Consider the following 13,510-nt stretch of genomic DNA (forward strand, 5'->3'; position numbering starts at 1 on the left):
TGGAGGGACATGTGGTGCTTCTGACCTGCTTCAGGAAATTGTCAGGAAATCCTTTCTAGGTTTTATGAGCAGTTTCAGGGGAAGATCTGAGTCCTTCCTCAGATTCATTCATCCACTCAAATACCTACCTATGTCAAGCCCCATGTTTTGATATAGCATATTCTGAATACCAACAAGTATGAAATAAAGCAACAGTCTGGGTATAATTAATGACTGTGCTTATATTTGATCCTGAAGTGTATCTTTTATATAAATTTAAAGATGCATCTCAGTATATCATGTTCTGTGCATGTCATTTTGCATCAACTTTTCAGTAATTCTTGTTTTAAAAGTATCTAGAGATTGAAATGTACAAGGTACTTCATCTAAGTGGAATGTTTTCACTGAGTCTTTTAGACATTCGTATTCTAAAACATGTAGTAACCACAAAGGCTATTTAAGTTCTGGAGTACCTTGGAAATTTTGATCCTTGTAAGAATGTTATATTGGGATAAGTATGTGATGATTGCTGAAACTGATTAAATGCTGAAACCTGAACTGTCCACAGTGGTCTCAGAGCACTAATGACTAAAGCCTTAGACTCTCAAAGGCACAATGCCAAGAAGGAACATGGCATTTCAATGACTCACCCTGGAACCTTCCTTGGTGCTTTTTCACTGGTTATTTCCAGTGAACTCACTGACCTGTATGGCAGAGTAACTTTGCTTTTGCCTTTTCCCATGAATTACTCTGGACAAGCAGTTTCTTCAAGCTAGACACACAGCAACCCTCATCCCATCAAGAATTCTTACCTCTGGGGTGACCTTTTATTAAGAGTATCAATCATTTGAAACAAAATTCTGCACAAATTTTCCAATGCACTTTAATATTAAAATATTCTCTAATTTTCAGAACCACAAGTATATCCTCTAAGGCAGAAAGCCACGAGTTGATCATGAAAAGTACCAGGGAAGGGCAATGAGATGCCTAGTTGCGTGGGAGGAAAGAGCTTACTCCTCCAAATTTGTTCATTGACCTCCATATAAATAGAATGTCAAATTGGCATGGTGTGTATTGTATGTTCATTCTCTCTCTATCATATGTATGTATGTATGTATGTATATATGTATGTATGTATGTATGTATGTATGTATGTATGTATGTATTTCCCCCTCTCAAAATAAGTAAATGGATATATGTTATTATTTTAAATTCTGATCAGTAGATTTCCATCCCCTATTCATATGAAATAATTAATTATTAAAATAATGAAAGAAATCGATGCAGCTCACAAATGTTTGTAACTCCAGTTCCAGAGGATTTGACACCCTCACACAGGCATACATGACGGGAAAACACCAATGCATTTAAATTAGTGAATACACAATTAAATTTTTGTAAGTGATAGTGGGGTCAAGAGCCCCCAAGCATGCCACAGAACTAAATAACCTAGGCTTATAGTGAATCAGAGCCTGAACCACCAACCAGGGAACATGCATGGGACTGACTTAGGCCCTCTGCATATATTTTTCAGTTGTATAACTTGGTCTTCTTGTGAGACTCCTAACAGTGGGAGCAGGGCTTGTCTCTATTGCCTGCTTTGGGGACCCATTCCTCCTACTGAGTTGATATATCTACCCTTAATAGAAGTCATGCCTAGTCCCACCATAACTTGATAAGACATGGCAGGTAGATATCCATAGGAGGCCTGCCCATTTCTGAAGAGAAGAAAGAGAAAGAGGAATGGATGTGGATCACGAAGAGTGGAGGTGGGCAGAGGGTTGAGAGGAGAGGATGGAGGTGAAATTTTGGTTAGGATGTAAGAACAAAAATAAACAAATAAATAAAATCATTCATTCTAAAAGAAGGGAGAATATTGATGTTTATCATATTTAAATTTGAGATTTAATAAATGTTTAATAAATGTCCCTCAAGGGACATTGCCACTTATTCTAACTTTTTATTGTGTTTGTAGTTATACAGGGATAGTTAAATCATGCTAGGCATAATTTTGAGCTGGTCTAATACATACGATCTGAAGAGAAACCAGAGTATTGGTCTAATACATAATGTGTTTGCTTTGTACTTGGAATAATTATATCATGTTTAGGCATTATTATGACCTGGTTATTGTTTTACATTTAGAAATTAATCATGATATAAAAACATATAATTGTGTGTCAAGTTGACATGGGGTGAAGTTGTGATAGATATTTTTAGTTGTCAATTTTATTACATCTGGAATTAACTAAGACCCAAAAATGGCGGGGCACACCTGTGAGGTATTTTTGCTTAATTTGAAGAGAGAAAATCCACATAGGATCCAGTTCTTTGTGGTTGGAAGACATTATCTGGATGTTAATGAGGAAAGAAACACCTTTAACTCAGACATTTTGAGCCCCAAAACCTCATCTGTAATCTGAGCCAGGCCTTGTGCTGGAAGCCCATATACAGAAATGGAGGAAGGGAGCTTTTGCTCTTTAGCTGCTTGCTCTCACCTTGCTAGCAAGTCCATTCATTCACTGACATTGGAGCCATCTTCTTTGGGATTCCAGACTATACTACTGATGGGCTGAGACATCAAGCATGGTGGACTGAGCAACTACTGGATTCTTGGACTTTGCCATTATAGCCAGCCAATGTTCAATTAGCTGGACCACAGCCTCTAAGTCATTCTAAAAAATAGGCTTTTGTATGTATAGAAATGCATTCTATAAGTTGTTACCCCATAGAACCCTGACCAACAGCAGACAGGGATAAAACTTTTAGAGTAGTTTGGGCCTCACAACAGCATTATCTCAGTTATGAATTGCACAGAATCACTGGGCAAGAAAGTAAATTAAAACAAGTCTGAAATTTCTCAAAAGGAACACACAGTAATCTAATTAAATGAGTAATTATATGAGATGGACAGATTCTAGCTTAAGTGAGGAATGAAAAACCAGATGTCTTAGCTTCTGTGGGCCAAGACCTGGCAACACACACACACACACACACACACACACACACACACACACACACACACACACACACACACACACGCACTAAGATCAGAAGACAGTAGGTACCTTTTGCTCTTGATAGTGATAGTTCCAGCCTGAAGGCACACCGAATTACTTCCTTTACACATTAAATCTCTGCCTCACTCTCAGTCTCAGAACTCAGATCTATCCCAGAGGAGCTTCACCAGAGTAAATCAGTCATCTTGAAGAACTTTCTCGATATAATTGAGATCTACTATAGTAAAAGAGCAGCTTCAACCATTTCTCTCCTTTTTTAGTTTTGCCCAGAATTACTCTGCACCAGAGACATGTGCCCCTGATGCAGGCTCCATCCAATCCCTCTAGTCATGAGGTTCCTCCCAACATTGCTTATATGGACCATCAAGAGGGATTCCTCATCCTACCTCTACCCTCCGGAGGGTCTTCTCAATTCTGCATTTCATCAGACAGACTTAATAGGTGTTGTCAACCTAGAAGAGATCTTGCAAATCTGTTCCATTCTGACAATCAGTGAGACTGGGGCAGGATCCTGAACCTCTTAGGGTCCTGAATGGATGATGTGTGGCAGCCTAAGACAATTAGCATGCCTGTCCCTACAGGTTCCAAGAAACTTCAGTCTTTGGTGGGGAGTGATCCAATCCACCTAATACAGCACATGTCGCTGGGAGGACAAAGGTATATTGCAGGGACTGGGGAGATGGCTCATCTATTAAGAGCATTTATTGCTGTCTCAGAAGACCCACAGGACAGCTAACAAACCTCTTTAACTTAAATTCCAGGTGGACTCTGCCCTCACCTGGCCTCTGTAGGAATTGCATGTATGTGGTGGTAAAACACCCCTAAGCATAAAGAAAACACCACAAAATATCCCAGCGTGTCTTGCAGGAAATTATCTCTACTGATCTGTTATCACTCATGATATATTCCAAGAAAACCAGAGGCAGATTGCTTTACATTTCCTGATTTCTTTTATACAATTTTAATGAACATTCTTATTTCCTGAGAAGCCTGGAGCAATATATTTTTGTTTCCCTTAATTTGGTCTACATTTTGATTTTGTGAACAAGTGTGTACAGTGTACCACATTTTACAGGTAGCTAAATATATGACCTCACAGATACAATATGTCTAGTTTTTCTCTTATATAGTTGTTATCCATGGAGTAGGCTATGCCATCCACATCCAGGTGCAATCCCCCTGTGTATCCCTGAGGCCCATGAATGGAAAATCCTTGTGCAGCCTGAGCTTCCTGGAACTTACTGAGATACATCCAAGCCTGTGATTTCTGGGTTTACGGGAGTGTGAAACCTCACCTGACTAAAGAAGAGTCTCAGAGTGAAAAGTTTGAAATTGTATTTTATTCATAAAATACATTCATTTTACTCAATGGGGCCTTCAAAACAGTATCATTATATACAGTGTATAGCCTTAGCAAACTATTAAAACAATGACAAGAATAAAAGTAATAACAAAAGTTAACAAAACCTTAAATGAAAATGAAGAAAACCCAAAACCAAAGCATAAATATCCCAAGATATAAAACAAAAATATTAAGGAGATTACAGTTTCCTTTGTAATTTCATTATGGAAGAGCAAAAGAGGTGAGGAACTGGCTTATTCTCTGTAGTGAATTATCTTCAGCTACACTTGCCCATGACATGGTGTCAGCTTCTGCACTGCACTAGAGAGACTCTTGTGTTTTTGGTGTGTTTTGTCTAGATGGCAGTGTGACATAAACACAGTCTTCCTCGTCAGTTTTCCCATCACATATGGAGTCAGGGTTCTTAATAATTTGTCTTGTGTTCTCTGTATTTTAGACTTATTTCTGACACAAAATTTTCTCCAGTGATAGTGAGCCCACTGATATGGATCCGATTGAGGCTGGATCGCTTGATGGTAGGTTGATATTTGCCTCACTATTGAGTTCAAAGCTGAAAAGAAGTGGCATTTTCTGAGGAGGCCTTGAACCTGGAGTGTAGAATGTCATGCCTTCAAGGTGTTTCTGGCTTCTTCCAGCCTTCTCAGTCTTCTTAACAGGTGCTGTCAGGTAAAATTAGTAAAGAAAGTATGATTCAGAAACAGCTTTGCTGTGCCACTGGCATGAAAATCAGGGCCTATTCATCCCTAGTAAACAAAAGTTAAGGAAGGAAACACACTCCATGATCCCTGGCTGCTGGGGATGGGGCTCAATTACTTGCCAGGGACATAGTGTTTCTGCTTCAGCAGCTCCATCTGCAGGAGGCTCTCATCCTGGGCTGTGGTCTGCTCCAGTTCCTGCTGGAGGTTTTCAAACCTAGGGGAGAAAGGCAGCTGGGGCACAGGCCTGGTGGGGACCTGCCATGTCAGCTTTTGAGCCCCCACCAGATCTACTCAGCTAGACAATCTAGCATTGCCTTTCAGCTGAGTTCATTCCCTGCTTCCCCAAGGGAAAAGGGTCAGAGAGCTACTGGGCAGGATTTTTCCTCAACTTTTAAAAACTGCTAGAAGTTGAACTGGAAAAGACACACTGTGCTGGATTAGAAAAAACAGCATGTTTCTCCAACAGTCCAAAGACATCCTTTTGGAGAAATATCAGTATGACAAGGTCTGAGGCACAGGTCAGGGAGGATGTACCTGGTCTTGATTAAATACCAGGTGAATGTGAACCTCCTGGAAAACTCTATGCCTGCCCTCTAGTGGAGCCTACACAGCAATGCAGAGAAGGCTCTGATGATTCCTACAGCCCAGACCCCTGCATGGGATTAACTTGTCAACTCCTACTCTGTTTAGGACCAGAGCAAATCTTCTCATGAGAAACTGATAAACAGTGAAGAGAGCCAGCAATCAGCAGTAGGTTGTTGTATGCAAATCTGCCAAAGTGTAGACACTTATCTCTAAACATAACGTTTATGATGGAAAATAAAATTGCAGGAGGACACACTTTCCTTCACGATTGATGATCCCCCTCTAGGTTTCTGGCTGTCATGTGAATATTTGTGAGGAGATCTAATCTAAGAGATGAGATACTCAGAGGATACTAGAGGTCTCAGAAGGGAAGAAGAGGACACAATCCCCATAAGACCAAGGAGAAAGCATATTATTTCCAGGACAGAAGTTCCTGTTGACTGAGCCAGTAACGAAACTCTGAGGTGTTCTTTCCCTGGCTGTGGCTGGGAGCTTTGTCAGTTGAAAAGAAACTCAAAGAGGACAGAGATCCAGGTACAGCAGACCCACTTGGATCCACCTGCTTCTGGAATCCTGGGTTCCTACCTCATCTGGGACACAGTGAAATGATGTTGCAGCTTTACTGCCAAGTCCATTTGCTGGGTGAGCAGCTCCTTCTGCTTCCTCAGGGACTGAAGATTTTCCTTAAGTCTTTGATGTTCCTGTTCATTAGAACATTGTGTTTTTAGAAGAGGATTGTGTGCACCCCTTTAAATACACACATGTGCAAGCACACACACACACACACACACACACACACACACACACATGCATGCACACACCCTTGAACACACACATGTGCATGGATGCACGCATATAAGCACACTACATTGCATCCATGTTTAGTTTCCCAGATAACACTATTGTAAGAAGAGATCATCTGGGATAGTATGGAGAAGCAAGTTACCTTTCATTAACCCATACCCACTTTACCCATATTCCAGCCCAGAGGCATTTCCATTCTAGAATCAATGGTCCACCTAGAGTCTGTATTTCAACTTTCTGTATAATTATACATAGCTTCTCACAGGGCTGCACCATTTTACACTACTACCAATATCGGAGAGTTCTCATTTCTGCCAACCCTCCATCAGGGCAAATTTTAACTCAGTATGAAGAAGTTTGGAATAAAAGCAGTTTCTGAATGCTGCAGACACAACATGGAGTGGGTGCTTTAGAGTATGGTGAGTCTAAGGGGTGCACTGAGACAGCCTCTTCTCACACCTCAGCATAGCTGTGGGACTTCTGCTGGGCTGAGATGCAGCCACAAGCACCTCTGCAGTTCAGAATTTCTCAGGGAATAAAGTCCAGGCCAAGCTCCTAGGACAAAGTTAGCTGAACCAAGGTTAGGCAAAGGTGAAAGGAAAATGTCAGCAGGTGATGAGGAGAAGAACAAAACAGGATGCAGGGAAATCGTCAGTGCTCAGCCACCATTCACCCAGGGCAGAGAAGGACACAAACCCTCAGGCAGCCTTTCCTGTCTCTCAGTAGCCTCTTTCTCACCTTCCTGGACACCATTACTTTGTTTTTCTCCAAAGGATTTCTTTGCAGATAAATAATTCTGCCTCTACAAAGACCTGAAAAAATTTTACCTTCAATCAACTTTCTGTCTTTTGCTGTTGTTAGCTTTATGTGTGCCTTCATAGTTCTTTGACTGATGCAAAGTGGTACTAGCCAGGTTAGGCACAGTATTTTCACATTGAAGTCTGTCTGCATCATTCTTAAAGATGTGCCATTGTTCCATGAGTGAGTGAACATACACAACGAGGCTCCAACATATTCCCATACGCACATAGATACACATAAAGACAACACACAGATACACAGACACAGACACACACAGACACACACACACACACACACACACACAGACACACACACACACACACACCTTTCTTGAACCCAGAAGAGCAAGGGAGAAGACTAGAATGTTACAGCACCTTTTCTATTCTAGGGAGAGGTAGTGTGTCCTCCCTGTTGTCTACAAGACTCAGACTCATCCAGGCTCTTCTGCCCTGGCCTGAACTTATTTCCCCTCCTAGGGAAGTTTTTATCGCCAGACTCACTGATTGTACAGAAGAGTAACAACCTCTGCACAACTGAGTTTGACCACCCAATACCAGGTGCCCGTGGATGATGACTGGACATGAAGCCTTCCGACAGATGCAAGTTGACCCATCATAGACTCCTCACTAAACCTACCCAGACTCCTCCACAGAAGACAGTGATAGACCAGAGAATGGAGGTCACCCATTGTCATTACTTTACCCAATAACTTTTGACCAGATTACAGTGCATATTATATGAAAACAGTCCCAAGGAAGTCACTAGGAGGCTACTTAGGGCACCTACAGCACTTTTCTGAAATGCGCACTCTATACAACTATGAGGAGGAGGAATCTGTCTGAAGACACAGTCATATACATGATAAAGTGAGCATCAAAATATCAGGTTCCATGTTGTGTAGCCAGTAAGACAAACTAGAAATATCCCAGGATGTTACCTCTATGCTGTGAAAGAAAAGTCTATGTTGATTTTTCAAATAGCTCCATTGTTTGATTTTTGCTATTTATTACAAAACTCATTAATTCCAATGTAATCAAAATGTGCAAAAATTAAGAGAATCCAACAAGTCAGTTCTTTTTCTGACCAAATGAATCATTTAGCAATGAGATGAGACACAAAAAGACATGAAGCTCTACTGTGAGGAGACAGGAGATCCAAAGATCTGTGGCTATCCAGCTTAGCCAGAAGAGAAAATTTCAGGTTCAGTGAGAGACGCAGGCTAAAGGGAATAAGGAAGAAAGCAAGAGAGGTCACTTGATGTGGCCTTCCAACAAACTCACTAATGTGTGCACCCTCAAGCATGCATACACACACACACACACACACACACACACACACACACACACACACACACACACACACACCTCAAATCATAAGTGAACAGAACACAATGAGGAGGACATCAACTGAATGAGGATGACATTACCAGTTGAATTTAGACTCCTCACACTAGCTGTTTCAAGTGAGACCCACAGTTCTGCTTTCCATCATTTTGAGACTAAACATGCCTGGGGAAGCATGATGTGCTTCTGCAGGCTATGTTGGTGCAGTTGGAGAAATAATTCTCTTAAAATCTCAAATCTGCCACCCTGACGTCCACCTGTCATAAGCCCTTGCCACATCCCTGGTCATCCAGTGAGCTTCTGAGTGTAAGATCCAGGATGGGAGAACTGGCCAATGCTAGTCACAGGAAACAGTATTGACAAACTGTTACTTAAGTTTCTGTCAGTGTGAACCAAGAGTTTGACCAGGTAAAGAGAACACCATGGCAGTCTGGGAACAAGCGGGTAAAATGCCATATAACACCCAAAAAGATGTCCACAAGACCCAGGGGACGTTCCTCCTTCCATACTGTTTCTGCCTCTGATCTCATATGACCTGTGCAAAGCAAGTGAGACCCAGAACCCTTGAACTCACTCACTCAGATCTCTGTGCTACTCCCTATGTGGCTCCCATCATAGCACTGCTCTTTCCGTACTACCATATCAGTGAGTGACATGTAATTTACCCATCTCCCTCGATGGACTGCAGCTTCTAACAGAGCAGTAGGGTTTGCTTGCCAGTGATGCAGTGCCTTCCAAGAGGCTAACTCCCCAGAATGACTTGTGAATGATCAGAGAAATGAACTATTGGATGGGATGGGTCAGGTGGATGAGTGAGTAGATGGTTACATAGGTGTGTGTATATGTGTGTGTATGGTTAGACAAGTGGGCAGTTTGGCCCTGCTGCTTCAACCTACATGCTGCTGCTTTGTCCAGAGGTCATAGATCTTCTCATGGGCCTCCTCACAGAGCCTTCTCGCCTCCTCGCAGGACTCTTGTAGTAAAATCTGCTCCCCCTGCAGCTTTCTGTTGTCCTCTTTCAACATGCTCACTTTTTCCTTTAGCTGAGTCCTTTCCCTCAGGAGCTGACTGTAGAGGGTGCTGAAATATCACTAAAATTGATGAGCTCCACCTCCATCTGCCACTCCTGCCTCCTAATACCATCATTCCTGCAAGGTGTCATGTCCCCAACCACAGATCCCTGGGATGAATGCATATTAGCCATGCCAGCATGACTCAGGTGCAGACTAAAGCCAGAGAATATCCAAATTACAGAAAGATTCAAACTACTTCTGAATACCCTGACAGCAAAAGGGATCCATGTAACTCCGAAAACTGGATCTCCTACCTCTCCACCATACATCCTGGTGCTTACCTGTTCACAGTTTTGAGAAAACATGAGCAGGTAGAGGGAAACCATGCTCTGAGGGGGGACAGAAGATCCAATGTAAATACATTCCATGTTTCCCATAGAAACCAGCTCTGTAAGCTCCTGCCAGAGCCACAGAAAACATTCATGGTGCAAACCATGTTTTCTCTCTAGAAGCTCCAGAAGTTGACAGGAAAATGTTGGAAGGGGCTCTCAGACTCTTCACTCTTAGGAGAACTCAGTTTTGGAGGCACAAGTCCAAGAGCTATAAGGCAGGGTGCCTGCTAAGAGGTAAACAGACTAGAACCTCAGCCCAACTTTGTTTTAAGGTGAGGAAGGGGAGAAGCTGCTGTGGAATGTCTTTCTGTATGCTGTGAATATGTATTGCTCCCATTGGTTAATAAATAAGCTGCTTTGGGCTATGGCAAAGCAGGATGGAGCCAGGCAGAAAAATCCAGGAGAGCCAGAGAAGAAAGTCAGAGGTGGAGGAGATGCCAGCTGCCACACAAGGAGAAACATGCCAGCAGCCTGGCCATGCAGCAACCATGTGGCAAATATAGATTAATAGAAATGGGTTAATTTAAGATGATAGAGCTAGCTAGCAAGAAACTTAAGCCATTAGCCATAGAGTTTGTAAGTAATACAAGCCTCTGTGTGTTTATTTGGGACCATTTGGCTTCAGGAGGTGAGTGGGACAGATTCCTCCTGACAGCTGGGTCAGGCAGGACTGGAAAAACTTCAGACTATCAGAAGCAGTCCCTACCAATTTTTGGAGTCCCATCTAAGTTAGGCACTCACCGGTAGGAGTTGGTCTGCTCACTCAGCTCCTTGCACTTGTACGAGACCTCACAAATCTCCTTGGGGAATTTCTTCACATCTGACATCTCCTTCTTATGCTCTGTTTTCAGCATCTCAAGCTCATATTTCAGCCTGTGGTAGGACATGGCCCCAGGAGCAAAGAACCCCATGAACACGGGTGTCAGGGACCACATGAATTAAGGTTCTAATACTACCCTAGCCCACTGGAATTTACACCCTGAATTCCATGTACTGGACCTCCTGATGTGCATTAGACTTGCCTCACTGTCCCAGGGCCAGGAAAGGCTGGGTGTCAATAGGAAAGGAGACAGGAGTACATGAGCTCCCTCAGTAGACCTACAGGGGCAGACTAGCTGGCTAAGAGTGTCTGAGGAGTCTGTGCCACAGATCGGGGTCTATCTGAAATCTTCAATGACATTTCCACTGTCTTGAGAACAGATATTTTTTCTCCTTACAAGGATACCTAGAACTCATAATCTGTAGTGCCATGGAGGAGGGACTACATGAGTATGGCTTTATAAACACCCAAGGGAATTCCAATGAGGGACCAGGATGAGCACAAAGCTGAGAGCAGTGAGGCTCAATGTGGGGCTCCCTGGCTTCAGGACTTATATCACCTGAAATCTTTGAGACATCTGAATATTCAGGCCTACTATCAATCTCTGAGTCTCAGGATTAGGAAGGACACACATACACACACACACAGTGTAAGTGAGCCTCTCAGAGACAGTACAGAACACACTCAGACACACAATTCTCAGCACAAGGAGATTTATTAACCCAGCAGGGCAAGCATGGCGTTGGGAGCCTGTCTCTTGATCAGGCAAAGGCAAACAGCAAGCAGCAGGCTTTTTAACAGTGGGTTTTTAAGTAGAAAAGGTTAAGTCTGTGCTGGGTAAATTGTTGAGCTCTGAAGGGACAGGTTAGCCAGTGTAACCAAGTAATGAATTTCGATTGTTGGACTTTGGTGTTTAGTTTCAAGAATGAGTCAGTGTCCACAAAAGGAAACAGACTTTGGGGACTAAATTTAGGAATGTAATCTAATGGTTTATCAAGGGAGAAGGAAGTGAAAAGATCAAAACCTGCCACTGCCATGTTTGCAACGTTTGAGCCCCTTAGAGAGCACTTCACACACACAAACCCACACACAGTTAGGATGTCAGAGAAATGCAGGTAAGTGGCATTGTCTCATAGTATAAGGAACAAGACTAGAGAGGAGCAGGGATGAAATCTAGGCCTTGCAGACACACAGATGGACCGAGTAGGACCACAAGGCCATTGAGGCTGTTCCCAGAGCAAAAAGCAAAACTAAATACTCAAATATAAACACTCAACCCAGAGTACCAAGCATCTCCTAAAAACCAATATCTGTCAAGGCCTCTTGAAATGCATGTTGTGATATTACACTCTACTGCCCCTCTGTACATTGTGATTCAGGCCACAGGCTCTGCTTTTTCATTTGGAGGAATCAGAACAGCCTGTGTCCTATCTCACTCCTACAGGTTTCAGTTCTGCCTCTCAGATGCACTCAGGACACAGTAGGGTTAAGACAGTCACCAGAGAACAGGGCATAATGAGTACCTGTTGTTCAACTCATTGTTGTTATAAAGGGCCAGGAATTCAAGCAGTTCATTCCTCTCATTTGTCATCATCTGTAGCTGAAGGGTCAGTTTATCCACCTGGTTCAGCTGTTGCTCCTGCTCAGTGAGGAAGAAGGGTGTGGATGATGCCTTCCTAGTAGTCCCTGTAGGTACATAAACACAAGTGAATTTGTCCAGATGAATGGCATAGAGCCAAGAGAGATCATGTGGAGTCCCAAGAGGAGGCCTGAGGAAGAGGAAATGCATGGGACCCAGCGAAGCCCCAAAATTCAGAGCAGCTATCTTTAAACTGGGGACCATAAACCATGTGTCTATCTCCAATCTCTGAGGATAGATATATGACTCAGGCCCTACTGCAGCCCCTCTGTCCCTGAAAGGCATAAGCAAGGCCAGCCGTGTTGGTTTGGAATTGTCAGCCAATACCTGATGTGATGCAAGAAATCCTGGACTCTCTGGTGCTTTGCATCTCCCATCTGGATAACCTGTGTGCATGACTAAAAGCAACTGAATGTCTCAGACCTGGGTACATGGTTGGAAAGTTTCACTCTCTGGTATTTATATCAGATATCCATGAAACCTACAGAAATCCACTGAGAATAAAGTGTACCAACATGCTACCCTGATACCTCATTAGTGGTTCTGTGCCTCCTTTGGCATTCTTTGACAATCAGAATGAACTGAAAAAGTCCTAGCACAGCAGCTGCATCCTTGACCATTCCTGGCCCTCTGCCAACTACCCATCAGAAACCTCCACTTTGGATCTGTTCTTTAGGAACCCAGATAAGCAGCATAGGCCCATGACTTCAGATGATTACAGCTACTGAACCCCATTACTAGAAGGTCTATTTCTGGCCTCAACCTCTCCCGAAAAAAAAACAGAGATCTCTCTTCCAGCCAGTATGCTCAGTCTTGCCAACATGTTTATTCGTGAACCCTATACGCACTTAATGAATGCCTCAAGGGCAGTTGGCATTGCCACAACACTGGTGATTTCACAAAAGATGCCAAGGGCTCTCCAGGATACAACAGAATTTCCAGAGAAGGGACTGTTAGGGTCACGGCCAACAGCCTTCACCTATCTTATAACAAACTCTTCCCCAATTCACCAAAAGCCAAGCTGCCCTTTCCAGGAGCCTTCCCTTAGACACA

At 42.9% G+C, this 13,510-nt stretch overlaps 2 protein-coding genes across 2 annotated transcripts in view; one reads left to right on the top strand and one right to left on the bottom strand.

Moving 5' to 3' along the window:
* The window catches only part of LOC128095953 (disks large homolog 5-like), a gene marked incomplete at its 5' end in the record, with an annotated part of 115,604 nt that overhangs the window by 65,269 nt on the left and 36,825 nt on the right, over positions 1–13,510 (top strand). The window lies entirely within an intron of this gene.
* Positions 9,094–11,839, bottom strand: LOC128095957 (disks large homolog 5-like). Its single transcript, XM_052714943.1, has 2 exons — positions 10,740–11,839; positions 9,094–9,673 (listed from the first exon to the last, which is right to left on the bottom strand). Exons 1-2 carry the CDS (start codon positions 10,931–10,933, stop codon positions 9,481–9,483), a joined length of 387 nt encoding a protein of 128 aa, XP_052570903.1. The 5' UTR covers positions 10,934–11,839; the 3' UTR covers positions 9,094–9,480.

Source organism: Peromyscus californicus, unplaced genomic scaffold (assembly GCF_007827085.1).
Source record: "Peromyscus californicus insignis strain IS unplaced genomic scaffold, ASM782708v3 Scaffold_54__1_contigs__length_277627, whole genome shotgun sequence".
NCBI classification, from domain to species: domain Eukaryota; kingdom Metazoa; phylum Chordata; class Mammalia; order Rodentia; family Cricetidae; genus Peromyscus; species Peromyscus californicus.

Coding starts and splice junctions, on each gene's coding strand:
- LOC128095957 (XM_052714943.1), bottom strand. CDS start 10,933: ATGTGGTCCCTGACACCCGTGTTCATGGGGTTCTTTGCTCCTGGGGCC. Junction 9,674..10,739: donor GAGCAGACCAACTCCTACCG/GTGAGTGCCTAA, acceptor GTGATATTTCAG/CACCCTCTACAGTCAGCTCC.